We start from the raw sequence: 27684 nt of genomic DNA, 5'->3' as shown, positions 1-27684 counted from the left end.
ACCCCAACCAAAGCCGCATCGGAGACCCCAGCATACAGCAGAGACCACAGTGTTCAGTGAGGACCCCAACCAGAGCCGCACCGGAGACCCCAGCGTACAGTGAGGACCCCAGTGTACATCAGAGACCCCAACCAGAGCCGCACCGGAGACCCCAGCGTACAGTGAGGACCCCAGTGTACATCAGAGACCCCAACCAGAGCCGCACCGGAGACCCCAGCGTACAGCGAGGACCCCAGTGTACAGCAGAGACCCCAGTGTTCAGTGAGGACCCCAACGAAAGCCGCCCCGGAGACCCCAGCATCCAGCGAAGACCCCAACCAAAGCCGCATCGGAGACCCCAGCGTACAGCAGAGACCACAGTGTTCAGTGAGGACCCCAACCAGAGCCGCACCGGAGACCCCAGCGTACAGTGAGGACCCCAGTGTACATCAGAGACCCCAACCAGAGCAACACCGGAGACCCCAGCGTACAGCGAGGACCCTGACCTGAGCCGGGTGAGTCCACATCACATAGACACCTAGTAACGATAGAAGGAATGGCTGATAACAGGGAGTAAAACATCACCTGGACTGGAGATGAAAAGTGTAGAGTTCCTGCAGAAAGCAGGGTCAGGCGTCCCAGTTCTCTGCGAGGCGGGGGTGCCGGGGGTCACCATGGAGGGTCCCTTGTGCCACATAAGACGACCAGAGCAATGGACGTGGGTCACTGCTGGGGATTTTGCATTGGGGTCCACAAGCTTCTAGTTCTGCCCTGAGCTTCACCCAACTTTCCCAGACCCCAGAACAGCTGCACGATAATGCAGCCGGCACGCGGGACCCTGCAGACCCCACAGAGGAGAAATGTCCGCACTTTATCCAGATCCTAATAATGGGTTAATAGATGCACCTGGTTCTCTGTTATCAGCCGTGCCGCTCCCCACAGGGCGCTGATACTGATGACAGCGGCCAGAGCTGCCGCCCCCAGTAATCACATCCAGAGATGGAAAATCCCCGCAACGGCCGCGAGCCCTGCCCCCCACTATTCTATCCAGCGGTATGGAGCATGCCGCTATAACCCGGGCATTGCCGCTACACAGGCGTATAATGTAGGGATGCAGCTGTCATCAGTGTCAATAACAACACGGCCATTAATGTCTACACCGCTGGCAACAGAAGTCAGTACACCCCTAAGTGAAAATGGCAAAAATTGTCCCCGAGCAACAGCAGGGGTCCAAGACCAGACAATGGGGGAACAAGACGGGGTCCGCTCAGCGCCAGCCTCGCCATGGACAACCACAGAAGATGAGGGCATGAGCAGCGCCATCCAGAGGTCGTCTGGTCAGAAGAGACGTACAGGGGTGGGGGGTCCGCCTGTCAGTGATCAGATCATACACATTGCTGCAGAGGTTACAGGGGTGGGGGGTCCGCCTGTCAGTGATCAGACCATACACATTGCTGCAGAGGTTACAGGGGTGGGGGGTCTGCCTGTCAGTGATCAGACCATACACATTGCTGCAGAGGTTACAGGGGTGGGGGGTCCGCCTGTCACTGCTCAGACCATACACATTGCTGCAGAGGTTACAGGGGTGGGGGGTCCGCCTGTCAGTGATCAGACCATACACATTGCTGCAGAGGTTACAGGGGTGGGGGGTCCGCCTGTTACTGCTCAGACCATACACATTGCTGCAGAGGTTACAGGGGTTGGGGGTCCGCCTGTCAGTGCTCAGACCATACATATTGCTGCAGAGGTTACAGGGGTGGGGGGTCCGCCTGTCAGTGATCAGACCATACACATTGCTGCAGAGGTTACAGGGGTGGGGGGTCCGCCTGTTACTGCTCAGACCATACACATTGCTGCAGAGGTTACAGGGGTGGGGGGTCCGCCTGTCAGTGCTCAGACCATACACATTGCTGCAGAAGTTACAGGGGTGGGGGGTCCGCCTGTCAGTGCTCAGACCATACACATTGCTGTAGAGGTTACAGGGGTGGGGGGTCCGCCTGTCACTGCTCAGATCATACACATTGCTGCAGAGGTTACAGGGGTGAGGGGTCCGCCTGTTACTGCTCAGACCATACACATTGCTGCAGAAGTTACAGGGGTGGGGGGTCCGCCTGTCAGTGCTCAGACCATACACATTGCTGTAGAGGTTACAGAGGTGGGGGGTCCGCCTTTCACGGCTCAGATCATACACATTGCTGCAGAGGTTACAGGGGTGAGGGGTCCGCCTGTTACTGCTCAGACCATACACATTGCTGCAGAAGTTACAGGGGTGGGGGGTCCGCCTGTCAGTGATCAGACCATACACATTGCTGCAGAGGTTACAGGGGTGGGGGGTCCGCCTGTCACTGCTCAGATCATACACATTGCTGCAGAGATTACAGGGGAGTGGGGGGTCCGCCTGTCAGTGCTCAGACCATACACATTGCTGCAGAGGTTACAGGGGTGGGGGGGTCCGCCTGTCAGTGCTCAGACCATACACATTGCTGCAGAGGTTACAGGAGTGGGGGGTCCGCCTGTCAGTGCTCAGACCATACACATTGCTGCAGAGGTTACAGGGGTGGGGGGTCCGCCTGTCAGTGCTCAGACCATACACATTGCTGCAGAGGTTACAGGGGTGGTGGGTCCGCCTGTCACTGCTCAGACCATACACATTGCTGCAGAGGTTACAGGGGTGGGGGGTCCGCCTGTCAGTGCTCAGACCATACACATTGCTGCAGAGGTTACAGGGGTGGTGGGTCCGCCTGTCACTGCTCAGACCATACACATTGCTGCAGAGGTTACAGGGGTGGGGGGTCCGCCTGTCAGTGCTCAGACCATACACATTGCTGCAGAGGTTACAGGGGTGGGGGGACCGCCTGTCAGTGCTCAGACCATACACATTGCTGCAGAGGTTACAGGGGTGGGGGGTCCGCCTGTCAGTGATCAGACCATACACAATGCTGCAGAGGTTACAGGGGTGGGGGGTCTGCCTGTCAGTGATCAGACCATACACATTGCTGCAGAAGTTACAGGGGTGGGGGGTCCGCCTGTTACTGCTCAGACCATACACATTGCTGCAGAGGTTACAGTAGTGGGGGGTCCGCCTGTCACTGTTCAGATCATACACATTGCTGCAGAGATTACAGGGGAGTGGGGGGTCCGCCTGTCAGTGCTCAGACCATACACATTGCTGCAGAGGTTACAGGGGTGGGGGGTCCGCCTGTCAGTGATCAAACCATACACAATGCTGCAGAGGTTACAGGGGTGGGGGGTCCGCCTGTTACTGCTCAGATCATACACATTGCTGCAGAGGTTACAGGGGTGGTGGGTCCGCCTGTCACTGCTCAGACCATACACATTGCTGCAGAGGTTACAGGGGTGGGGGGTCCGCCTGTCAGTGCTCAGACCATACACATTGCTGCAGAGGTTACAGGGGTGGGGGGTCCGCCTGTCAGTGCTCAGACCATACACATTGCTGCAGAGGTTACAGGGGTGGGGGGTCCGCCTGTCAGTGATCAGACCATACACATTGCTGCAGAGGTTATAGAGGTGGGGGGTCCGCCTGTCAGTGCTCAGACCGTACACATTGCTGCAGAGGTTACAGAGGTGGGGGGTCCGCCTGTCAGTGCTCAGACCATACACATTGCTGCAGAGGTTACAGGGGTGGGGCGTCCGCCTGTCAGTGATCAGACCATACACATTGCTGCAGAGGTTACAGGGGTGGGGGGTCCGCCTGTCAGTGCTCAGACCATACACATTGCTGCAGAGGTTACAGGGGTGGTGGGTCCGCCTGTCAGTGCTCAGACCATACACATTGCTGCAGAGGTTACAGGGGTGGGGGGTCCGCCTGTCAGTGCTCAGACCATACACATTGCTGCAGAGGTTACAGGGGTGGGGGGTCCGCCTGTCAGTGATCAGACAATACACATTGCTGCAGAGGTTACAGGGGTGGGGGGTCCGCCTGTCACTGCTCAGACCATACACATTGCTGCAGAGGTTACAGGGGTGGGGGGTCCGACTGTCAGTGCTCAGACCATACACATTGCTGCAGAGGTTACAGGGGTGGGGGGTCCGCCTGTCAGTGCTCAGACCATACACATTGCTGCAGAGGTTACAGGGGTGGGGGGGTCCGCCTGTCAGTGCTCAGACCATACACATTGCTGCAGAGGTTACAGGGGTGGGGGGTCCGCCTGTCAGTGCTCAGACCATACACATTGCTGCAGAGGTTACAGGGGTGGGGGGTCCGCCTGTCACTGCTCAGACCATACACATTGCTGCAGAGGTTACAGGGGTGGGGGGTCCGCGTGTCAGTGATCAGACCATACACATTGCTGCAGCGGTTACAGGGGTGGGGGGTCCGCCTGTCAGTGCTCAGACCATACACATTGCTGCAGAGGTTTCAGGGGTGGGGGGTCTGCCTGTCAGTGCTCAGAACATACACATTGCTGCAGAGGTTACAGGGGTGGGGGGTCCGCCTGTCAGTGATCAGACCATACACATTGCTGCAGAGGTTACAGGGGTGGGGGGTCCGCCTGTCACTGCTCAGACCATACACATTGCTGCAGAGGTTACAGGGGTGGGGGGTCCGACTGTCACTGCTCAGACCATACACATTGCTGCAGAGGTTACAGGGGTGGTGGGTCCGCCTGTCAGTGCTCAGACCATACACATTGCTGCAGAGGTTACAGGGGTGGGGGGGTCCGCCTGTCAGTGCTCAGACCATACACATTGCTGCAGAGGTTACAGGGGTGGGGGGTCCGACTGTCACTGCTCAGACCATACACATTGCTGCAGAGGTTACAGGGGTGGTGGGTCCGCCTGTCACTGCTCAGACCATACACATTGCTGCAGAGGTTACAGGGGTGGGGGGTCCGCCTGTCAGTGCTCAGACCATACACATTGCTGCAGAAGTTACAGGGGTGGGGGGTCCGCCTGTTACTGCTCAGACCATACACATTGCTGCAGAGGTTACAGGGGTGGTGGGTCCGCCTGTCAGTGCTCAGACCATACACATTGCTGCAGAGGTTACAGGGGTGGGGGGTCCGCCTGTCAGTGCTCAGACCATACACATTGCTGCAGAGGTTACAGGGGTGGGGGGTCCGCCTGTCAGTGATCAGACCATACACATTGCTGCAGAGGTTACAGGGGTGGGGGGTCCGCCTGTCAGTGCTCAGACCATACACATTGCTGCAGAGGTTACAGGGGTGGTGGGTCCGCCTGTCACTGCTCAGACCATACACATTGCTGCAGAGGTTACAGGGGTGGGGGGTCCGCCTGTCAGTGCTCAGACCATACACATTGCTGCAGAAGTTACAGGGGTGGGGGGTCCGCCTGTTACTGCTCAGACCATACACATTGCTGCAGAAGTTACAGGGGTGGTGGGTCCACCTGTCACTGCTCAGACCATACACATTGCTGCAGAGGTTACAGGGGTGGGGGGTCCGCCTGTCACTGCTCAGACCATACACATTGCTGCAGAGGTTACAGGGGTGGGGGGTCCGCCTGTCAGTGATCAGACCATACACATTGCTGCAGAGGTTACAGGGGTGGGGGGTCCGCCTGTCACTGCTCAGACCATACACATTGCTGCAGAGGTTACAGGGGTGGGGGGTCTGCCTGTCAGTGCTCAGACCATACACATTGCTGCAGAGGTTACAGGGGTGGTGGGTCCGCCTGTCAGTGCTCAGACCATACACATTGCTGCAGAGGTTACAGGGGTGGGGGGGTCCGCCTGTCAGTGCTCAGACCATACACATTGCTGCAGAGGTTACAGGGGTGGGGGGTCCGCCTGTCAGTGATCAGACCATACACATTGCTGCAGAGGTTACAGGGGTTGGGGGTCCGCCTGTCACTGCTCAGACCATACACATTGCTGCAGAGGTTACAGGGGTGGGGGGGTCCGCCTGTCAGTGCTCAAACCATACACATTGCTGCAGAGGTTACAGGGGTGGGGGGTCCGACTGTCACTGCTCAGACCATACACATTGCTGCAGAGGTTACAGGGGTGGGGGGGTCCGCCTGTCAGTGCTCAAACCATACACATTGCTGCAGAGGTTACAGGGGTTGGGGGTCCGCCTGTCACTGCTTAGACCATACACATTGCTGCAGAGGTTACAGGGGTGGGGGGGTCCGCCTGTCAGTGCTCAAACCATACACATTGCTGCAGAGGTTACAGGGGTGGGGGGTCCGACTGTCACTGCTCAGACCATACACATTGCTGCAGAGGTTACAGGGGTGGGGGGTCCGCCTGTCAGTGCTCAGACCATACACATTGCTGCAGAGGTTACAGGGGTGGTGGGTCCACCTGTCACTGCTCAGACCATACACATTGCTGCAGAGGTTACAGGGGTGGGGGGTCCGCCTGTCAGTGCTCAGACCATACACATTGCTGCAGAGGTTACAGGGGTGGGGGGTCCGCCTGTCAGTGCTCAGACCATACACATTGCTGCAGAGGTTACAGGGGTGGTGGGTCCACCTGTCACTGCTCAGACCATACACATTGCTGCAGAGGTTACAGGGGTGGGGGGTCCGCCTGTCAGTGCTCAGACCATACACATTGCTGCAGAGGTTACAGGGGTGGGGGGTCCGTCTGTCACTGTTCAGACCATACACATTGCTGCAGAGGTTACAGGGGTGGGGGGTCCGCCTGTCAGTGCTCAGACCATACACATTGCTGCAGAGGTTACAGGGGTGGTGGGTCCGCCTGTCACTGCTCAGACCATACACATTGCTGCAGAGGTTACAGGGGTGGGGGGTCCGCCTGTCAGTGCTCAGACCATACACATTGCTGCAGAAGTTACAGGGGTGGGGGGTCCGCCTGTTACTGCTCAGACCATACACATTGCTGCAGAAGTTACAGGGGTGGTGGGTCCACCTGTCACTGCTCAGACCATACACATTGCTGCAGAGGTTACAGGGGTGGGGGGTCCGCCTGTCACTGCTCAGACCATACACATTGCTGCAGAGGTTACAGGGGTGGGGGGTCCGCCTGTCAGTGATCAGACCATACACATTGCTGCAGAGGTTACAGGGGTGGGGGGTCCGCCTGTCAGTGCTCAGACCATACACATTGCTGCAGAGGTTACAGGGGTGGTGGGTCCGCCTGTCAGTGCTCAGACCATACACATTGCTGCAGAGGTTACAGGGGTGGGGGGGTCCGCCTGTCAGTGCTCAGACCATACACATTGCTGCAGAGGTTACAGGGGTGGGGGGTCCGCCTGTCAGTGATCAGACCATACACATTGCTGCAGAGGTTACAGGGGTGGTGGGTCCGACTGTCAGTGCTCAGACCATACACATTGCTGCAGAGGTTACAGGGGTTGGGGGTCCGCCTGTCACTGCTCAGACCATACACATTGCTGCAGAGGTTACAGGGGTGGGGGGGTCCGCCTGTCAGTGCTCAAACCATACACATTGCTGCAGAGGTTACAGGGGTGGGGGGTCCGACTGTCACTGCTCAGACCATAAACATTGCTGCAGAGGTTACAGGGGTGGGGGGGTCCGCCTGTCAGTGCTGAAACCATACACATTGCTGCAGAGGTTACAGGGGTTGGGGGTCCGCCTGTCACTGCTCAGACCATACACATTGCTGCAGAGGTTACAGGGGTGGGGGGGTCCGCCTGTCAGTGCTCAAACCATACACATTGCTGCAGAGGTTACAGGGGTGGGGGGTCCGACTGTCACTGCTCAGACCATACACATTGCTGCAGAGGTTACAGGGGTGGGGGGTCCGCCTGTCAGTGCTCAGACCATACACATTGCTGCAGAGGTTACAGGGGTGGTGGGTCCACCTGTCACTGCTCAGACCATACACATTGCTGCAGAGGTTACAGGGGTGGGGGGTCCGCCTGTCAGTGCTCAGACCATACACATTGCTGCAGAGGTTACAGGGGTGGGGGGTCCGTCTGTCACTGTTCAGACCATACACATTGCTGCAGAGGTTACAGGGGTGGGGGGTCCGCCTGTCAGTGCTCAGACCATACACATTGCTGCAGAGGTTACAGGGGTGGTGGGTCCGCCTGTCACTGCTCAGACCATACACATTGCTGCAGAGGTTACAGGGGTGGGGGGTCCGCCTGTCACTGCTCAGACCATACACATTGCTGCAGAGGTTACATGGGTGGGGGGTCCGCCTGTCAGTGCTCAGACCATACACATTGCTGCAGAGGTTACAGGGGTGGGGGGTCCGCCTGTCAGTGCTCAGACCATACACATTGCTGCAGAGGTTACAGGGGTGGGGGGTCCGCCTGTCAGTGCTCAGACCATACACATTGCTGCAGAGGTTACAGGGGTGGGGGGTCCGCCTGTCAGTGCTCAGACCATACACATTGCTGCAGAGGTTACAGGGGTGGGGGGTCCGCCTGTCACTGCTCAGACCATACACCGCACACTGCATCATATTGCTCTGCATGGCTGTTGTCCCTGAAGGAAGTCTCTTCTAAAGATGACGTACAAGAAAGAGACACTTTGTTGAAGACAAGCAGACTAAGGACATGGATTACTGGTATCACGTCCTGTGGTCTGGTGAAACCAAGATAAACTTCTTTGGTTCAGACGGTGTCAAGTGTGTGTGGCGGCAACAAGGTGAGGAGTACAAAGACAAGTGTCCTGCCTACAGTCAGGCATGGTGGTGGAGTGTTATGGTTTGGGGCTGCATGAATGATGCTGGCTATGGGAGCTACAGGTTATTGAGGGAACCATGAACCCCAAACCCCTCCAAGCCCACCACTGCCTTGCTAAGGAAACTGAGGATAAAGGTGCTGGACTGGCCAAGCATGTCTCCAGACCTAAACCCTATGGCGCACCTGTGGGACTTCCTCAACCTGAAGGTGGAGGAGCACAAGGTCTGTAACATCCATCAGCTCCGTGATGTCGTCATGGAGGAGGATTCCAGTGGCCACCGGTGACGCTCTAGTGACCTCCATGCCCAAGAGAGTGAAGGCAGAAAATAATGGCGGCCACACAAAATATTCACACTCTGGGCACAATTTTTTCATTTTCACTTAGGGGTGTACTGACTTTTGTTGCCAGCGGCTTAGACATTAATGGTTGTGTGCTGAGTTATACAAGCAGCCCACCGACCCCTGTGCATTGTGTCACCGCGTCAGATCTTCAGTGCTGACCCACCAGGAGATACAAGCCATATTCACACTAAGGTCACACACTTTAGTGACGCCCTGTACATGTGCTGCTGAGTGACCGGGTTATTGGCTGCGAGACCTTGGTGCCCAGAAGAGGCTGGTTTTGTTTTGGGTTTTGAATCCCTTGAAATTTTATGAAGGCAATAAAACTGCACCAAACTGCATTGCCTGTGTGAACACTACCTAATGCCTACCTGAGAGAATGGATCCCTACAATATATGATTGTATACAGGAGATGGCCGGGTTATATCGGCATGCTCCATACTGCTGTGTGTAATAGTTGAGGGCAGGGCTCACGTTCGGGATTTTCAGGGGTGTACTCACTTTTGAAATATACTGTATGTCAGAGCAGCTTACCCCAACAGAGTATAGTCCTCTCGCTCTCAGCTTCTGGTGACACAGCCCGCACCGGACGTCTTTTCTTCCTCCCAGACACAATAAGGTGACATATACAGTCTGTTCTCTAGGAGAAAACTTCATACACAGACGAGGCCGAACATCCCCCCTCCCTCCCGTCTCGGTGTCACCTTCAGCCCGAGCTCCAAAAGCTTCCAGCACCAAACAGAAGTGTTCAACTCCGGTTACAGTTCACACTGAACAGGCTGCAGCTCCCACACACAGACTGCGCAGCTTTCCTAGCTGACCCGTGCAGTCTCCACTCTGAGAGACCCCGGCTCACATTTTGACTGGACACTCACCAGCAGCACACTCCACTCTGCTCAATTGACACCTAGTGACCACGGGCCCTGGTTCTAGTAAAAAGCTAGTCAGGTGCATCTAATCAAGACCTGCACAGCTAGGACTTAACCCTGTCCTATCTGACTTTCCAACAATATGTACGATATGTGCAGCTGGTGTAACCCAGGTATCTCCTGTATATAAATATATATGTACAGCCGGTATAACCCGGGTATCTCCTGTATATAAAATATATGTACAGCTGGTATAACCCGGGTATCTCCTGTATATAAATATATATGTACAGCTGGTATAACCTGGGTATCTCCTGTATATAAATATATATGTACAGCTGGTATAACCCGGGTATCTCCTGCATATAAATATATATGTACAGCTGGTATAACCCGGGTATCTCCTGCATATAAATATATATGTACAGCCGGTATAACCAGGGTATCTCCTGTATATACAGTTATATGAAAAAGTTTGGGCACCCCTATTAATCTTAAGCTTAATGTTTTTTAAAAATTGGTGTTTTTGCAGCAGCTATTTCAGTTTGATCTATGTAATAACTGTTGGACACAGTAATGTTTCTGCCTTGAAATGAGGTTTATTGTACTAACAGAAAATGTGCAATCTGCATTCAAACAAAATTTGACAGGTGCATAAGTATGGGCACCCTTATCATTTTCTTGTTTTAAATACTCCTACCTACTTTTTACTGACTTACTAAAGCACTTTTTTTGGTTTTGTAACCTCATTGAGCTTTGAACTTCATAGCCAGGTGTATGCAATCATGAGAAAAGCTACTTAAAGTGGCCACTTGCAAGTTGTTCTCCTGTTTGAATCTCCTCTGAAGAGTGGCATCATGGGCTCCTCAAAACAACTGTCAAATGATCTGAAAACAAAGATTATTCAACATAGTTGTTCAGGGGAAGGATACAAAAAGCTGTCTCAGAGATTTAACCTGTCAGTTTCCACTGTGAGGAACATAGTAAGGAAATGGAAGAACACAGGGACAGTTCTTGTTAAGGCCAGAAGTGGCAGGCCAAGAAAAACATCAGAAAGGCAGAGAAGAAGAATGGTGAGATCAGTCAAGGACAATCCTCAGACCACCTCCAGAGAGCTGCAGCATCAACTTGCTGCAGATGGTGTCACTGTGCATCGGTCAACTAAACAACACACTTTGCACAAGGAGAAGCTGTATGGGAGAATGATGCGAAAGAAGCCGTTTCTGCAAGCACGCCACAAACAGAGTCGGCTGAGGTATGCAAAAGCACATTTGGAGAAGCCAATTTCTTTTTGGAAGAAGGTCATGTGGACTGATGAAACCAAGATTGAGTTGTTTGGTCATACAAAAAGGCGTTATGCATGGCGGCAAAAAAACACAGCATTCCAAGAAAAACACTTGCTACCCACAGTAAAATTTGGTGGAGGTTCCATCATGCTTTGGGGCTGTGTGGCCAATGCCGGCACCGGGAATCTTGTTAAAGTTGAGGGACGCATGGATTCCACTCAGTATCAGCAGATTCTTGACAATAATGTTCAAGAATCAGTGATAAAGTTGAAGTTACGCAGTGGATGGATCTTTCAGCAAGACAATGATCCAAAACACCGCTCCAAATCTACTCAGGCATTCATGCAGAGGAACAATTACAATGTTCTGGAATGGCCATCCCAGTCCCCAGACCTGAAGATCATTGAACATCTGTGGGATCATGTGAAGAGGGCTGTCCATGCTCGGCGACCATCAAACTTACAGGAACTGGAATTGTTTTGTAAAGAGGAATGGTCAAAAATACCTTCATCCAGGATCCAGGAACTCATTAAAAGCTACAGGAAGCGACTAGAGGCAAAAGGAGGATCTACTAAATATTAATGCCACTTTTCTGGTGAGGTGCCCATACTTATGCACCTGTCACATTTTGTTTGAATGCAGATTGCACATTTTCTGTTAGTACAATAAACCTCATTTCAAGGCAGAAACATTACTGTGTCCAACAGTTATTACATAGATCAAACTGAAAGAGCTGCTGCAAAAACACCAATTTTTATAAAACATTAAGCTTAAGATTAATAGGGGTGCCCAAACTTTTTCATATAACTGTAAATATATATGTACAGCTGGTATAACCTGGGCGTCTCCTGTACATAATTATATATGTGCAGCCGGTATAACCCGGGTATCTCATGTATATAAATATACAGTATATGTACAGCTGGTATAACCAGGGCATCTCCTGTATATAATTATATATGTACAGCCGGTATAACATGAGCAGTACGCAGTATATGTGGTTGTTGAGTTCACTGGTGTTGCTGGTCGGGTGGGCTATGTTCGGTGCAGCTGGCACTGATAGTATAGGGTGATGTTGGGTGCCCCGTACCCGCTGCCCCTCGTAGGTGGTGTTACTGGTCGGTCATTATATGAGGACCGTGTTATCTCTTCTGCTGATAATTTCAGGAAAATTTACATGAAATAATACATTAATCCAGGACGATTCCCCTGAGATCTGTCTGAAATCACATCTGGTGCCCATAAGTAGCAGAACTGAGTGTGTGTCCACCAAAGAGGTCTATGGCAAAGTCAGCTCTGCACCATTACTATTATGTGTGAGCGGGGTCGGTACATGGCGCTGGGCTCTGGGGGTGGTCGGTACATGGTGCTGGGCTCTGGGGGTGGTCTGTACATGGTGCTGGGCTCTGGGGGTGGTCGGTACATGGTGCTGGGCTCTGTGGGTGGTCTGTACATGGTGTTGGGCTCTGGGGGTGGTCGGTACATGGCGCTGGGCTCTGTGGGTGGTCTGTACATGGTGTTGGGCTCTGGGGGTGGTCTGTACATGGTGCTTGGCTCTGTGGGTGGTCTGTACATGGTGTTGGGCTCTGGGGGTGGTCTGTACATGGCGCTGGGCTCTATGGGTGGTCTGTACATGGTGCTGGGCTCTGGGGGTGGTCTGTACATGGTGCTGGGCTCTGGGGGTGGTCGGTACATGGCGCTGGGCTCTGTGGGTGGTCTGTACATGGTGTTGGGCTCTGGGGGTGGTCTGTACATGGCGCTGGGCTCTGGGGGGTGGTCTGTACATGGCACTGGGCTCTGGGGGTGGTCTGTACATGGCGCTGGGCTCTGTGGGTGGTCTGTACATGGCACTGGGCTCTGGGGGTGGTCTGTACATGGTGCTGGGCTCTGGGGGTGATCTGTACATGGTGCTGGGCTCTGGGGGTGGTCTGTACATGGCGCTGGGCTCTGGGGGTAGTCTGTACATGGCGTTGGGGTCTGGGGGTGATCTGTACATGGCGCTGGGCTCTGGGGGTGGTCTGTACATGGTGCTGGGCTCTGGGGGTGGTCTGTACATGGCACTGGGCTCTGGGGGGTGGTCTATACATGGCACTGGGCTCTGGGGGTGGTCTGTATATGGCGCTGGGGGTGGTCTGTACATGGTGCTGGGCTCTGGGGGTGGTCTGTACATGGTGCTGGGCTCTGGGGATGGTCTGTACATGGTGCTGGGCTCTGGGGGTGGTCTGTACATGGCGCTTGGCTCTGGGGGTGGTCTGTACATGGTGCTGGGCTCTGGGGGTGGTCTGTACATGGCGCTTGGCTCTGGGGGTGGTCTGTACATGGTGCTGGGCTCTGGGGGTGGTCTATATATGGTGCTGGGCTCTGGGGGTGGTCTGTACATGGCGCTTGGCTCTATGGGTGGTCTGTACATGGTGCTGGGCTCTGGGGGTGGTCTGTACATGGCGCTGGGCTCTGGGGGTGGTCTGTACATGGTGCTGGGCTCTGGGGGTGGTCTGTACATGGCGCTGGGCTCTGGTCTATACATGGCACTGGGCTCTGGGGGTGGTCTGTATATGGCGCTGGGGGTTGTCTGTACATGGTGCTGGGCTCTGGGGGTGGTCTGTACATGGTGCTGGGCTCTGGGGGTGGTCTGTACATGGCGCTTGGCTCTGGGGGTGGTCTGTACATGGTGCTGGGCTCTGGGGGTGGTCTGTACATGGTGCTTGGCTCTGGGGGTGGTCTGTACATGGTGCTGGGCTCTGGGGGTGGTCTATATATGGTTCTGGGCTCTGGGGGTGGTCTGTACATGGCGCTTGGCTCTGAGGGTGGTCTGTACATGGCGCTTGGCTCTATGGGTGGTCTGTACATGGTGCTGGGCTCTGGGGGTGGTCTGTACATGGTGCTGGGCTCTGGGGGTGGTCTGTATATGGTGCTGGGCTCTGGGGGTGGTCTGTACATGGTGCTGGGCTCTGGGGGTGGTCTGTACATGGTGCTTGGCTCTGGGGGTGGTCTGTACATGGCGCTTGGCTCTGAGGGTGGTCTGTACATGGCGCTGGGGGTGGTCTGTACATGGCGCTTGGCTCTGGGGGTGGTCTGTACATGGTGCTGGGCTCTGGGGGTGGTCTGTACATGCCGCTGGGCTTTGCGGGGTGGTCTATACATGGCACTGGGCTCTGGGGGTGGTCTGTATATGGCGCTGGGGGTTGTCTGTACATGGTGCTGGGCTCTGGGGGTGGTCTGTACATGGTGCTGGGCTCTGGGGGTGGTCTGTACATGGCGCTTGGCTCTGGGGGTGGTCTGTACATGGTGCTGGGCTCTGGGGGTGGTCTGTACATGGTGCTTGGCTCTGGGGGTGGTCTGTACATGGTGCTGGGCTCTGGGGGTGGTCTATATATGGTTCTGGGCTCTGGGAGTGGTCTGTACATGGCGCTTGGCTCTGAGGGTGGTCTGTACATGGCGCTTGGCTCTATGGGTGGTCTGTACATGGTGCTGGGCTCTGGGGGTGGTCTGTACATGGTGCTGGGCTCTGGGGGTGGTCTGTATATGGTGCTGGGCTCTGGGGGTGGTCTGTACATGGCGCTTGGCTCTGGGGTGGTCTGTACTTGGGGTGCAGGTTGCAGTTAGGACTGGGGGGCTGACATTTGCTTTAGCTTCTCTTCTCTTTCCTTAGGTGGTGCCCGCAGATGACGGTGAGCAGGATGGCTGTGCAGAGAGGAGTCGTCATCTTCCTCTGTGAGTATTTTGGCCCTGGGATGTGACCCCCTCCGCACACACCACATGTGCTGCGTCCTCCATCCCACAATCTCTTTGAACCTATAGTTCTGTTCATCCTGAGCCTCCTGGTTCATGAACACCATGTCAGGATGACAGTTATGACTCAATGGGAGGTTACAGCCTTGTGTATTGCAGGGGTTCTGGTTCTGGTGAGGACGGCCGCGATTCAGGACAAGTGTCGGATCATAGAACTGTTGAGTCGTAAACTCCAGTATGAAAACCGCATCATGTACATGGTGAGTGCGCAGCGGCGGCTGACGGGCGGGGGTCACACAGAGGAGTGCCCCCCGTACATAGAATACCTCCACATATGGAGGCTGCAGGTAACGGTAACCTGCCATGTCACCTGTGGGATAAGTAAGTGCCCCCTACAGTTACACTACCTGCCAGAGCTGGCGCTACATGCCGGTGCAGCGTCACGCTGACGTCTGGGATACTGTACATCCATACATGGGGTCTCCAGGAGGAGCATTGGAGGTCAGGAAGGACTTCTGGGACAACAATCCCTGGAGAGAGCAAGGACCTCATACCTGCAGTGTAAAGCATAGTGGTGGAGAAGATTGCAGCATAAGGACCACAAGTAGCATTTCACTAGAAGATGATAGCTGCAGTGTAAAGCATGGTGGCGGAGTTCTGCTTCTACTACTCTTCATTGTAACAGACGTGGCTGGAGGAGATCGTGAAATCATTGATCATAAGAATGAAGCTTTGTAGAAATGACAATCACCCTCATCATCCCAGTAACTCCGCCAAGGAATGTTACCAGCGAAGGGGGCACTTACTTTTCTCAGGGTCCTGTAGACTGATGAGCAGATGCTGTTCTGGAGAGGGGGCACCATGATGTGGTGGTGCCGACTATGGCGCGGGGTCTTGTGATCCCAGAGCGGCTGATGGGACCTCTCCGTCTTCTCGTTGCAGGGTGACTTCTTCCCGACGGATTATCGGCTGCCTGTGAAGTACGAGGAGATCCTGCGCTGCCAGAACATCAGCGGCCTGGTAAGGGACACCATCCGTCTGTGTAAGGTTATATCGTAGATTTCCCTTCTCTGTATGGAGGCCTTGTCTCACCTGGTGCAGGCAGGGCAGCCGGGGTAAGTTTAGAAGGGAGCCCCTTTAAGAGCCGGACGAGGAGGGATCAGAAGCAAGTCAAGTCTCCCGACACCCCAGTTCAGAGCGATGGCCCCTACAGATTCATGGTGCTGAAACAATGAGATTTGGACCCCAGGATCGCTCTGGTCAGGGGGGGACCTTCTTCATGGACACCGTTCTCCTTGCTTCTCACCCGAGAAGTTTCCTCTGTTGCATCTGACAGAACAGGGCATGTAGAGGCGGACACTAGAGGAGGGTGGAGGAGCGGGAAATATTCCAGCCAAGAAATGGCGGATAATAACCGACCTCAGGATCAGGGCACAATACAGACATGAGTGCAGAATATGACCTGTGACACTTCCTATTTTCATATCTTTGTTCTTATTTTTCCTGAGGATGCAGAAGTCTGGATGCCCCCAGGTGATTGCCATCTGCATGTTCTCTTCCCTCAGGATCTCCTCCTCTTCTTTTTACACTTTGAGATCTCCATAGTTCCCTGTTTCCTTCGCTCTCCTTCTACTTCTCTCTGAGTATCCTCCCATCAGGAACTCCTTCTTTTCATGTTTCCTCACCTCGGGATCTCCTCCCATTCACGTTTCCTTCTATTGGGATCTCCTCCCATCCACATTTCCTCCCCTTGGGATCTCCTCCCATCTGCGTTTCCTCCCCTCGGGATCTCCTCCCATCTGTGTTTCCTCTACTCGAGATCTCCTCCCATCTCCGTTTCCTCCCCTTGGGATCTCCTCCCATCCACATTTCCTCCCCTCAGGTTCTCCTCCCATCTGTGTTTCCTCCCATTGGGATCTCCTCCAATCCACGTTTCCTCCCCTCGGGATCTCCTCCCATCTGCGTTTCCTCCACTCGGGATCTCCTCCCATCTGCGTTTCCTCCCTTTGGGATCTCCTCCCATCCACATTTCCTCCCCTCGTGTTCTCCTCCCATCTGCGTTTCCTCCCCTTGGGATCTCCTCCCATCCACATTTCCTCCCCTCGGGATCTCCTACCATCTGTGTTTCCTCCCCTGGGAACCTCCTCCCATCTGTTTCCTCCCCTCGGGATCTCCTACCATCTGTGTTTACTCCCCTCAGGATCTCCTAACATCTGTGTTTCCTCCCCTCGGGATCTCCTAACATCTGTGTTTCCTCCACTTGGGATCTCCTCCCATCTGTGTTTCCTCCCCTCGGGATCTCCTTCTATCTGTGTTTCCTCAACTCGGGATCTCCTCCCATCTGCGTTTCCTCCACTCGGGATCTCCTCCCATCTGCGTTTCCTCACCTCGGGATCTCCTCCCATCTGCGTTTCCTCACCTCGGGATCTCTTCCCATCTGCGTTTCCTCCACTCGGGATCTCCTCCCATCTGCGTTTCCTCCACTCGGGATCTCCTCCCATCTGCGTTTCCTCCACTCGGGATGACCTTCTTTCTGTGTTTTATCCCCTTGGGATCTCCCTTTTTCTATTTTTCCTTCCCTCACGATCTCCTCTCTGTTTCCTTCCGTTGGGATCTCCTACAGTTTGTGTTTCCTCCTCTTGGGATCTCCTCTTGTCCGTGTTTTCTCCCCAAGGATCTTCTGTCCGTGTTTTCTCCCTTCAGAAACCCCTCCTTTCCGTTTTTCCTCCCTTCGGGTTCTCCTTGTTTCCATGGTTCCTCCTTTTGGGATCTCCATAGTTCCCCGTTTCCTTCAATGTGATTCTACTTCTCTCCAAGTTTCCTTCCATCAGGAACTCCTTTCCCTGTTTCCTCCTCTGTGTTTCCTCACCTCAGGATCTCCTCCTTTCCTTGTTTCCTCCTCTCATGATCACTTCCTGTCCATGTTTCTTCCACTTAGGATCTCCTCCTGTCTATGTTTTCTCCTCCCCCGGGTTCTCCTCTCCGTGTTTCCTCCCCTTGGGATCTCCTTTTTCCTTGTTTTCTTCCCTCATGATCTCCTCTCTGTGTTTCCTTCACCAGGATCTCTTCCTGTCTTTGTCCCGTCCCCCCCCATCCGGGATCTCCCTCTGGGATCTCCTCTCATTTCTTCCCCTCAGGATCTCCTCCTGGCCTTTGTGTTTCTTTCCCTCAGGATCTTCTCTTGTCCGTGTTTCCTCACCCTGGGATCTCCTTTATTTTTCCATGTTTCCTCCCCTCTGGGTTTCTGCATTTAGTATCATAGTCTTCATCACAGCGGTCCTAAGAAGAAGCTTCAGTATCCTGAAGCGTCCAGGCTTTTATCTTATCATGCCACACATGGAGCCGAAGCTGTCAAACGTCCGTGATATTCCTGGGATCATACAACATGGCACCTCTAGATGTGAAAACTCTGAGACTATGCAGAGTTACAAGGAAACTTTCATCTTCTGGAGGAACATTTGTCCAGAGCCTCCTTCCCAGAACCTGAGGGTCCATCCAACACGAACTCAACCTCCTCAGGGTGAACTTTCTCAATCAATGAAATGCACAATTCAGCCTATATGTTGTCAACGCTGAGGCGAGCCAACTGCTGCCAGACTCCTCTGTACACTTTCCTCTTCTCCTCCTCCTTCTCTTTCAGACTCTCAGTCCTTAATCTTTTTCTCCAGACTCCTCTGTCTCCTTCTTCTCCATGACTCCTCCGTCCTCCTTATTCTTCCCCTCCAGACTCCTCCGTCCTTCTTCTTCTTACTTTCCAGACTCATCCATCTTCCTTCTTCCCCTGCAGACTCCTTTGTCCTCCTTCTTCCCCTGCAGACTCCTCCGTCCTCCTTTTTCTTCCCCTCCAGACTCCTCTGTCCTCCTTCTTCCCCTCCAGACTCCTCAATCCTCTTTCTTCTTCAACCTAATTCTTCTCCTACAGACTCCTCCATCCTTCTTTCTCCGCTGCAGACTCCTCCTTCTTCTCCTCCAGACGCTTCTGTCCTCCTTCTTATTCCACTCCAAACTCCTCCGTTCTCCTTCCTCCCCTTCAGACTCTTTCGTCCTCCTTTTTCTTCCTCTCCTGACGCCTCCATTCACCTTCTTCCCAACCAGACTTCTCGGTCCTCCTTCATCTTCCCCTCTAGACTCCTCCGTCCTCCTTTTACTTCCCCTCCAGATTCCTCCATTCACCTTCTTCTTCCCCTGCAGGTTTCTCTGTCCTTCTCCTCCATTCTTCTTTCTCCGTTGCAGACACCTCCTTCTTTTTCTCTTCTAGACTCCTCTGTTCTCCTTCTTCTTCCCCTCCAAACTCCTCCGTTCACTTTCTTCTTCCCCTCCAGACTCCTCCGTCCTCCTTTTTCTTCCCCTCCAGACATCTCTGTTCCCTTCTTCCTCTCCAGACTCCTGTCATCCTTCTTCTTCCCCTCCAGACTTCTCCGTCCTCCTTCTTCCCCTCCAGATTCCTCCGTCCTCCTTTTTCTTCCCCTCCAGATGCCTCTGTTCCCCTTCTTCCCCTCCAGACTCCTCTGTCCTCCTTCTTCACCTCCAAACGCCTCTGTCCTTCTTCCCCTCCAGATGCCTCCGTCCTCCTTTTTCTTCCCCTCCAGACTTCTCTGTTCCCCTTCTTCCCCTCCAGACTCCTGTCATCCTTCTTCTCTTCCAGATGCCTCTGTTCTCCTTCCCCTCCAGACTCCTCCCTCCTCCTTTTTCTTCCTCTCCAGATGCCTCTCTTCCCTTCTTCCCCACCAGACTCCTCTATTCCCCTTCTTCCGCTCCAGATGCCTCCGTCCTCCTTTTTATTCCCCTCCAGACGCCTGTTCCCTTTTTTCCCTCCAGACTCCTGTCATCCTTCTTCTTCCCCTCCAGATGCCTCCGTCCTCCTTCCCCTCCAGACTCCTCCGTCCTCCTTTTTCTTCCCCTCCAGACGCCTGTTCCCCTTCTTCCTCCCCAGACTCCTGTCATCTTTCTTCTTCCCCTCCAGACTCCTCCCGTCCTCCTTTTTCTTCCCCTCCATACTCCTGTGTTCACCTTCTTCTTCCCCTCCAGACTCATCCGTCCTCCTTTTTCTTCCCTTCCAGACGCCTCCGTCCTCCTTCCCCTCCAGATGCCTCCGTCCTCCTTTTTCTTCCCCTCCAGACTCCTCTGTTCCCCTTCTTCCCCTCCAGACTGCTCTGTCATCCTTCTTCTTCACCTCCAGACGCCTCCGTCCTTCTTCCCCTCCAGATGCCTCCGTCCTCCTTTTTCTTCCCCTCCAGCCTCCTCTGTTCCCCTTCTTCCCCTCCAGACTCCTCTGTCATCCTTCTTCTTCACCTCCAGACGCCTCCGTCCTTCTTCCCCTCCAGATGCCTCTGTCCTCCTTTTTCTTCCCCTCCAGCCTCCTCTGTTCCCCTTCTTCCCCTCCAGACTCCTGTCATCCTTCTTCTTCACCTCCAGATGCCTCCGTCCTTCTTCCCCTCCAGATGCCTCCGTCCTCCTTTTTCTTGCCCTCCAGACTCCTCTGTTCCCCTTCTTCCTCTCCAGACTCCTCTCTGTCATCCTTCTTCTTCACCTCCAGACGCCTCCGTCCTTCTTCCCCTCCAGATGCCTCCGTCCTCCTTTTTCTTCCCCTCCAGCCTCCTCTGTTCCCCTTCTTCCCCTCCAGACTCCTGTCATCCTTCTTCTTCACCTCCAGATGCCTCCGTCCTTCTTCCCCTCCAGATGCCTCCGTCCTCCTTTTTCTTGCCCTCCAGACTCCTCTGTTCCCCTTCTTCCTCTCCAGACTCCTCTGTCATCCTTCTTCTTCACCTCCAGACGCCTCCGTCCTTCTTCCCCTCCAGATTCCTCTGTCATCCTTCTTCTTCCCCTCCAGATGCCTCAGTCCTCCTTCCCCTCCAGATGCCTCTGTCCTCCTTTTTCTTTCCCTCCAGCCTCCTCTGTTCCCCTTCTTCCCCTCCAGACTCCTCTGTCATCCTTCTTCTTCACCTCCAGACGCCTCCGTCCTTCTTCCCCTCCAGATGCCTCCGTCCTCCTTTTTCTTCCCATCCAGCCTCCTCTGTTCCCCTTCTTCCCCTCCAGACTCCTCTGTCATCCTTCTTCTTCCCCTCCAGATGCCTCCGTCCTTCTTCCCCTCCAGATGCCTCCGTCCTCCTTTTTCTTCCCCTCCAGCCTCCTCTGTTCCCCTTCTTCCTCTCCAGACTCCTCTGTCATCCTTCTTCTTCACCTCCAGACGCCTCCGTCCTTCTTCCCCTCCAGATGCCTCTGTCCTCCTTTTTCTTCCCCTCCAGACTCCTCTGTTCCCCTTCTTCCCCTCCAGACTCCTCTGTCATCCTTCTTCTTCCCCTCCAGACGCCTCCGTCCTTCTTCCCCTCCAGATGCCTCCGTCCTCCTTTTTCTTCCCCTCCAGCCTCCTCTGTTCCCCTTCTTCCCCTCCAGACTCCTCTGTCATCCTTCTTCTTCACCTCCAGACGCCTCCGTCCTTCTTTCCCTCCAGATGTCTACGTCCTCCTTTTTCTTCCCCTCCAGCCTCCTCTGTTCCCCTTCTTCCCCTCCAGACTCCTCTGTCATCCTTCTTCTTCACCTCCAGACGCCTCCGTCCTTCTTCCCCTCCAGATGTCTACGTCCTCCTTTTTCTTCCCCTCCAGCTTCCTCTGTTCCTTCTTCTTCCCCTCCAGACACCTCCGTCCTTCTTCCCCTCCAGCCTCCTCTGTTCCCCTTCTTCTTCCCCTCCAGACTCCTCTGTCATCCTTCTTCACCTCCAGACGCCTCCGTCCTTCTTCCCCTCCAGATGTCTACGTCCTCCTTTTTCTTCCCCTCCAGCCTCCTCTGTTCCCCTTCTTCTTCACCTCCAGACACCTCCGTCCTCCTTCCCCTCCAGATGCCTGTCCTCCTTTTTCTTCCCCTCCAGACTCCTCTGTCCTCCTCCTTTTTCCCCTCTAGACTTGTCTCCTTTGAGAACAAAGGAATAGTCTATGCACAACTCAACAATCCCCACTCCATTTTTTTTGCCAACACATGAACGGCCGGGTGAAGAATTCTGTTGGTTGAAAGGAGCGTCCACTCGCAGCTCCGCACATCCCACCCTGCCCCACAGCACATGAAAAAATGTCTAAGCAGTCCCAGAGAAGCGGTGACACCCCCGAATATCGCACGTTTCTCTTCTAGGCTTTATGTTGTTCGTATTTCATCTCATTACTTGGTGGCGGCACTACAATACTATGTGGATTTATCCCACAGATCAGCAAGGGGATCTCGGTGGATGAGCTGCGCTTCTTGTGGGGCATCGTCAGTGAGAACGTGCTGCTGAGCATATGGCACGTGCTGCCGCAGAGACATCCCTCCAGCTCCTACATAAACGACCTGAAGACCATACTCAATGTGCTGCACGTCGGCGATCAGGTAAGAAGCGCTGAAGATGTTCTCAGCATTACCATGAGGTAAAGGGGAACTCTACATGAGACATGGGAATAGGGAGTGCTGCAGAAGGTCACAGCAATGTCAGGGTCATACAGTATGGGTGGCCACAGATGGGTCACTTACACCCTTATCTCTGCACCTTGGCTGTGATGTAGTATAAGACCTGGATTCCATAGACATAACTCACTGGAAATAAGTCAGAGACAGAAGAGTCTGGAGACAGGGTACACAGGAGTCTGGAGGGAGGACAGAGGAGTCTGGAAGGAGAAGGAGGACAGAGGAGTCTGGAAGGAGGACAGAAGAGTCTGGAGACAGGGTACACAGGAGTCTGGAGGAAAGACAGAGGAGTCTGGAAGGAGAAGGAGGACAGAGGAGTCTGGAAGGAGGACAGAAGAGTCTGGAGACAGGGTACACAGGAGTCTGGAGGAAAGACAGAGGAGTCTGGAAGGAGAAGGAGGACAGAGGAGTCTGGAAGGAGGACAGAAGAGTCTGGAGACAGGGTACACAGGAGTCTGGAGGGAGGACAGAGGAGTCTGGAAGGAGAAGGAGGACAGAGGAGTCTGGAAGGAGGACAGAAGAGTCTGGAGACAGGGTACACAGGAGTCTGGAGGAAAGACAGAGGAGTCTGGAGACAGGGTACACAGGAGTCTGGAGGAAAGACAGAGGAGTCTGGAAGGAGAAGGAGGACAGAGGAGTCTGGAAGGAGGACAGAAGAGTCTGGAGACAGGATACACAGGTGTCTGGAGGAAAGACAGGAGTCTGGAAGGAGAAGGAGGACAGAGGAGTCTGGAAGGAGGACAGAAGAGTCTGGAGACAGGATACACAGGTGTCTGGAGGGAGGACAGAGGAGTCGAGAAGGAGGACAGAGGAGTCTGGAAGGAGGACAGAAGAGTCTGGAGACAGGATACACAGGTGTCTGGAGGAAAGACAGAGGAGTCTGGAAGGAGAAGGAGGACAGAGGAGTCTGGAAGGAGGACAGAAGAGTCTGGAGACAGGATACACAGGTGTCTGGAGGGAGGACAGAGGAGTCTGGAAGGAGAAGGAGGACAGAGGAGTCTGGAAGGAGGACAGAAGAGTCTGGAGACAGGATACACAGATGTCTGGAGGGAGGACAGAGAAGTCTGGAAGGAGAAGGAGGACAGAGGAGTCTGGAAAGCGGACAGAAGAGTCTGGAGGGAGATGAGGACAAAGGAGTCTGGAGGAGGACAGAAGAGTCTGGAGACAGGGTACACAGGGGTCTGGTGGGAGGACAGAGGAGTCTGGAGGGAGAGGAGGACAGAGGAGTCTGGAGGAGGACAGAAGAGTCTGGAGACAGCGTACACAGGAGTCTGGTGGGAGAACAGAGGAGTCTGGCGGGAGAGGAGGACAGAGGAGTCTGGAAGGAGAAGGAGGATAGAGGGGTCTGGAGGAAGATGAGTATTTAGGGAGAAGAAGAACAGAGGAGTCTGGAGAGGAGGAGGGCAGTGGAGTCTGGAGAAGAGGAGGGCAGTGGAGTCTGGAGAAGAGGAGGGCAGTGGAGTCTGGAGAAGAGGAGGGCAGTGGAGTCTGGAGAAGAGGAGAGCAGTGGAGTCTGGAGAAGAGGAGAGCAGTGGAGTCTGGAGAAGAGGAGAGCAGTGGAGTCTGGAGAAGAGGAGAGCAGTGGAGTCTGGAGAAGAGGAGAGCAGTGGAGTCTGGAGAAGAGGAGAGCAGTGGAGTCTGGAGAAGAGGAGGGCAATGGAGTCTGGAGAAGAGGAGGGCAGTGGAGTCTGGAGAAGAGGAGGGCAGTGGAGTCTGGAGAAGAGCAGAGCAGTGGAGTCTGGAGAAGAGGAGGGCAGTGGAGTCTGGAGAAGAGGAGGGCAGTGGAGTCTGGAGAAGAGGAGGGCAGTGGAGTCTGGAGAAGAGGAGGGCAGTGGAGTCTGGAGAAGAGGAGGGCAGTGGAGTCTGGAGGAGGAGGACAGTGGAGTCTGGAGGAGGAGGACAGTGGAGTCTGGAGAAGAGGAGGGCAATGGAGTCTGGAGAAGAGGAGGGCAATGGAGTCTGGAGAAGAGGAGGGCAGTGGAGTCTGGAGAAGAGGAGGGCAGTGGAGTCTGGAGAAGAGGAGGGCAGTGGAGTCTGGAGAAGAGGAGGGCAGTGGAGTCTGGAGAAGAGGAGGGCAGTGGAGTCTGGAGAAGAGGAGGGCAGTGGAGTCTGGAGAAGAGGAGGGCAGTGGAGTCTGGAGAAGAGGAGGGCAGTGGAGTCTGGAGAAGAGGAGGGCAGTGGAGTCTGGAGAAGAGGAGGGCAGTGGAGTCTGGAGAAGAGGAGGGCAGTGGAGTCTGGAGAAGAGGAGAGCAGTGGAGTCTGGAGAAGAGGAGAGCAGTGGAGTCTGGAGAAGAGGAGAGCAGTGGAGTCTGGAGAAGAGGAGAGCAGTGGAGTCTGGAGAAGAGGAGAGCAGTGGAGTCTGGAGAAGAGGAGAGCAGTGGAGTCTGGAGAAGAGGAGAGCAGTGGAGTCTGGAGAAGAGGAGAGCAGTGGAGTCTGGAGAAGAGGAGAGCAGTGGAGTCTGGAGAAGAGGAGGGCAGTGGAGTCTGGAGAAGAGGAGGGCAGTGGAGTCTGGAGAAGAGGAGGGCAGTGGAGTCTGGAGAAGAGGAGGGTAGTAGAGTCTGGAGAAGAGGAGGGCAGTGGAGTCTGGAGAAGAGGAGGGTAGTGGAGTCTGGAGAAGAGGAGGGCAGTGGAGTCTGGAGAAGAGGAGGGTAGTAGAGTCTGGAGAAGAGGAGGGCAGTGGAGTCTGGAGAAGAGGAGGGTAGTGGAGTCTGGAGAAGAGGAGGGCAGTGGAGTCTGGAGAAGAGGAGGGTAGTAGAGTCTGGAGAAGAGGAGGGCAGTGGAGTCTGGAGAAGAGGAGGGCAGTGGAGTCTGGAGAAGAGGAGGGCAGTGGAGTCTGGAGAAGAGGAGGGCAGTGGAGTCTGGAGAAGAGGAGGGTAGTAGAGTCTGGAGAAGAGGAGGGCAGTGGAGTCTGGAGAAGAGGAGGGTAGTGGAGTCTGGAGAAGAGGAGGGCAGTGGAGTCTGGAGAAGAGGAGGGTAGTAGAGTCTGGAGAAGAGGAGGGCAGTGGAGTCTGGAGAAGAGGAGGGTAGTGGAGTCTGGAGAAGAGGAGGGCAGTGGAGTCTGGAGAAGAGGAGGGTAGTAGAGTCTGGAGAAGAGGAGGGCAGTGGAGTCTGGAGAAGAGGAGGGCAGTGGAGTCTGGAGAAGAGGAGGGCAGTGGAGTCTGGAGAAGAGGAGGACAGTGGAGTCTGGAGAAGAGGAGGGCAGTGGAGTCTGGAGAAGAGGAGGGCAGTGGAGTCTGGAGAAGAGGAGGGCAGTGGAGTCTGGAGAAGAGGAGGGCAGTGGAGTCTGGAGAAGAGGAGGGCAGTGGAGTCTGGAGAAGAGGAGGGCAGTGGAGTCTGGAGAAGAGGAGGGCAGTGGAGTCTGGAGGAGGAGGACAGTGGAGTCTGGAGAAGAGGAGGGCAGTGGAGTCTGGAGGAGGAGGACAGTGGAGTCTGGAGAAGAGGAGGGCAATGGAGTCTTTCGAAGAGGAGGGCAGTGGAGTCTGGAGGAGGACAGTGGAGTCTGGAGGAGGACAGAGGAGTGTTTACACAGGGGTCAGTGGTAGAGAAGCAGGTGATTAGTGGTGGGTTTTACATGGAGGTTCGGCGGTGTCCTTGGTGGAGTTCCCCTTTACTATCGGCTGCTCTCACACTTTGTCGTCTCACATTATACAATTAGAGTTTTTGTCTCATTTAGCCGAGTTGCTGATTGTGGCTCATGCATGGCTCACTAACCACCGCTTACCGCCTCCGCTCAGCCGCCATGTCTCTGCACGATGACTTGTCATAAGGTGAGGCCATCTTATAATTGTATCAGGAGGGGGGACTGGACTGTACGAGCGGCCCTTTGACCATCACCATGGTGCTGACTGTGACTCTATGGATTATCCGCAGCCCCGGAGGTGACTGGAGGATAAGACACGATGTAACAGCAGAATAGTGACTGCAGCTCTGGAGATGACTGGAGGATAAGAAACAATGTAGCAGCAGAATAGTGACCGCAGCTCCGGAGGTGACTGGAGCATAAGACATGATGTAAGAGCAGAATAGTGACCGCAGCTCTGGAGGTGACTGGAGGATAAGACACGATGTAACAGCAGAATAGTGATGGCAGCTCTGGAGGTGACTGAAGAATAAGACATGATGTAACAGCAGAATAGTGACTGCAGCTCTGGAGGTGACTGAAGAATAAGACACGATGTAACAGCAGAATAGTGACCGCAGCTCTGGAGGTGACTGGGGTATAAGACATGATGTAACAGCAAAATAGTGACTGCAGCTCTGGAGGTGACTGGAGGTTAAGACATAATGTAACAGCAGAATAGTGACTGCAGCTCTGGGTGTGACTGGAAGATAAGACATGATGTAACAGCAGAATAGTGATGGCAGCTCTGGAGGTGACTGGAGAATAAGATATGATGTAACAGCAGAATAGTGACTACAGCTCTGGGGCTGGCTGGGGGATAAGACACGATGTAACAGCAGAATAGTGACTGCAGCTCTGGAGGTGACTGGAGGATAAGACCTGATGTAACAGCAGAATAGTGAGTTCAGCTCTGGAGGTGACTGGAGGATAAGACCTGATGTAACAGCAGAATAGTGAGTGCAGCTCTGGAGGTGACTGGAGGATAAGACCTGATGTAACAGCAGAATAGTGAGTTCAGCTCTGGAGGTGACTGGATGCCTTGTGGTCTTTGTGCATGTCCTCATCGCTTTGTTCCGCTTTTGCAGCCGGACCTGACTGATATCGTCAAGGACATTGTGGGGCGATTGTGGACGCCAGGAGATAAAGTGAAAGGAGTCGCTCCAAAAGATCTGCTGGACGACTGCTGGAGAGCGCTGGACGTCCTGTACCAGGAGGAATGTGTCCTCTGTCTGCCCCGGTCTGCGCCCCAGGATGCCCTCTGCCCTATGGGAACTGTGCCAGGCCCGGGGGCTGCGCAGAGGCCGTCCTGTTAGAGGGAGAACCCCCGGTCCACATTCACTTCATCACTGGAGTCCCCTGAATCAGGGTGGAGAATGGTGAGGACAGAATGTGCACTGAGGTCAGGGGACCCCGGCAGCTCGACTGCACCCCAAACCCCAGGTCTGCTAACCAAGAGGATACGGGGACTCAGATGCCTGGGCCCCCAGCACCAACATACCCCACCACCCCCTGCTTGTGACTAGCCCCCACTGAAATCGCTGCAAAGGATCTATATACATATAAGTCACATGTATAGTGGGGATGACATCACTGTGCTTTACACTGCAGCAGCTCTCACAAGTGGCGCCATTGTTCTCATAGGATCTATTTATCCCACTCTATGAAGGATCTGCTTACACTGGTGTTATGGCTTACGTCCATCCTGGATCCGCAACGGATCTTTAGGAAGTCCAGGATCACCGTCCCTAGGAAGGAATCTCCCCAATGTGACGTCTCTTATTGTCGGATTCATTTATTTTTCTAATGAGATTATATTATATATTG

At 54.3% G+C, this 27684-nt stretch overlaps 1 protein-coding gene across 1 annotated transcript; it reads left to right on the top strand.

The window, feature by feature from the left end:
• Positions 1–358: 358 nt before the first annotated feature.
• On the top strand, positions 359–27684 carry IL34 (interleukin 34). The gene is made up of 6 exons (XM_073659828.1): positions 359–494; positions 14727–14788; positions 14966–15066; positions 15749–15826; positions 22001–22162; positions 26946–27684. Exons 2-6 carry the CDS (start codon positions 14740–14742, stop codon positions 27171–27173), a joined length of 618 nt encoding a protein of 205 aa, XP_073515929.1. The 5' UTR covers positions 359–494; positions 14727–14739; the 3' UTR covers positions 27174–27684.

Source organism: Phyllobates terribilis, unplaced genomic scaffold, assembly GCF_046119375.1.
Source record: "Phyllobates terribilis strain yellow unplaced genomic scaffold, ASM4611937v1 Scaffold_14__1_contigs__length_39327217, whole genome shotgun sequence".
NCBI lineage: Eukaryota > Metazoa > Chordata > Amphibia > Anura > Dendrobatidae > Phyllobates > Phyllobates terribilis.
The sequence above is the reverse complement of the archived record's forward strand: the minus strand, read 5'-3'. Positions and strand labels throughout refer to the sequence as shown.

Excerpts from the sequence above, each read along its gene's own strand:
- IL34 (XM_073659828.1), top strand. The coding sequence starts at position 14,740 with ATGACGGTGAGCAGGATGGCTGTGCAGAGAGGAGTCGTCATCTTCCTC. Across the intron at positions 15,067-15,748 it reads AAAACCGCATCATGTACATG|GGTGACTTCTTCCCGACGGA; the intron begins GTGAGTGCGCAG and ends TTCTCGTTGCAG. Across the intron at positions 22,163-26,945 it reads TGCTGCACGTCGGCGATCAG|CCGGACCTGACTGATATCGT; the intron begins GTAAGAAGCGCT and ends CCGCTTTTGCAG.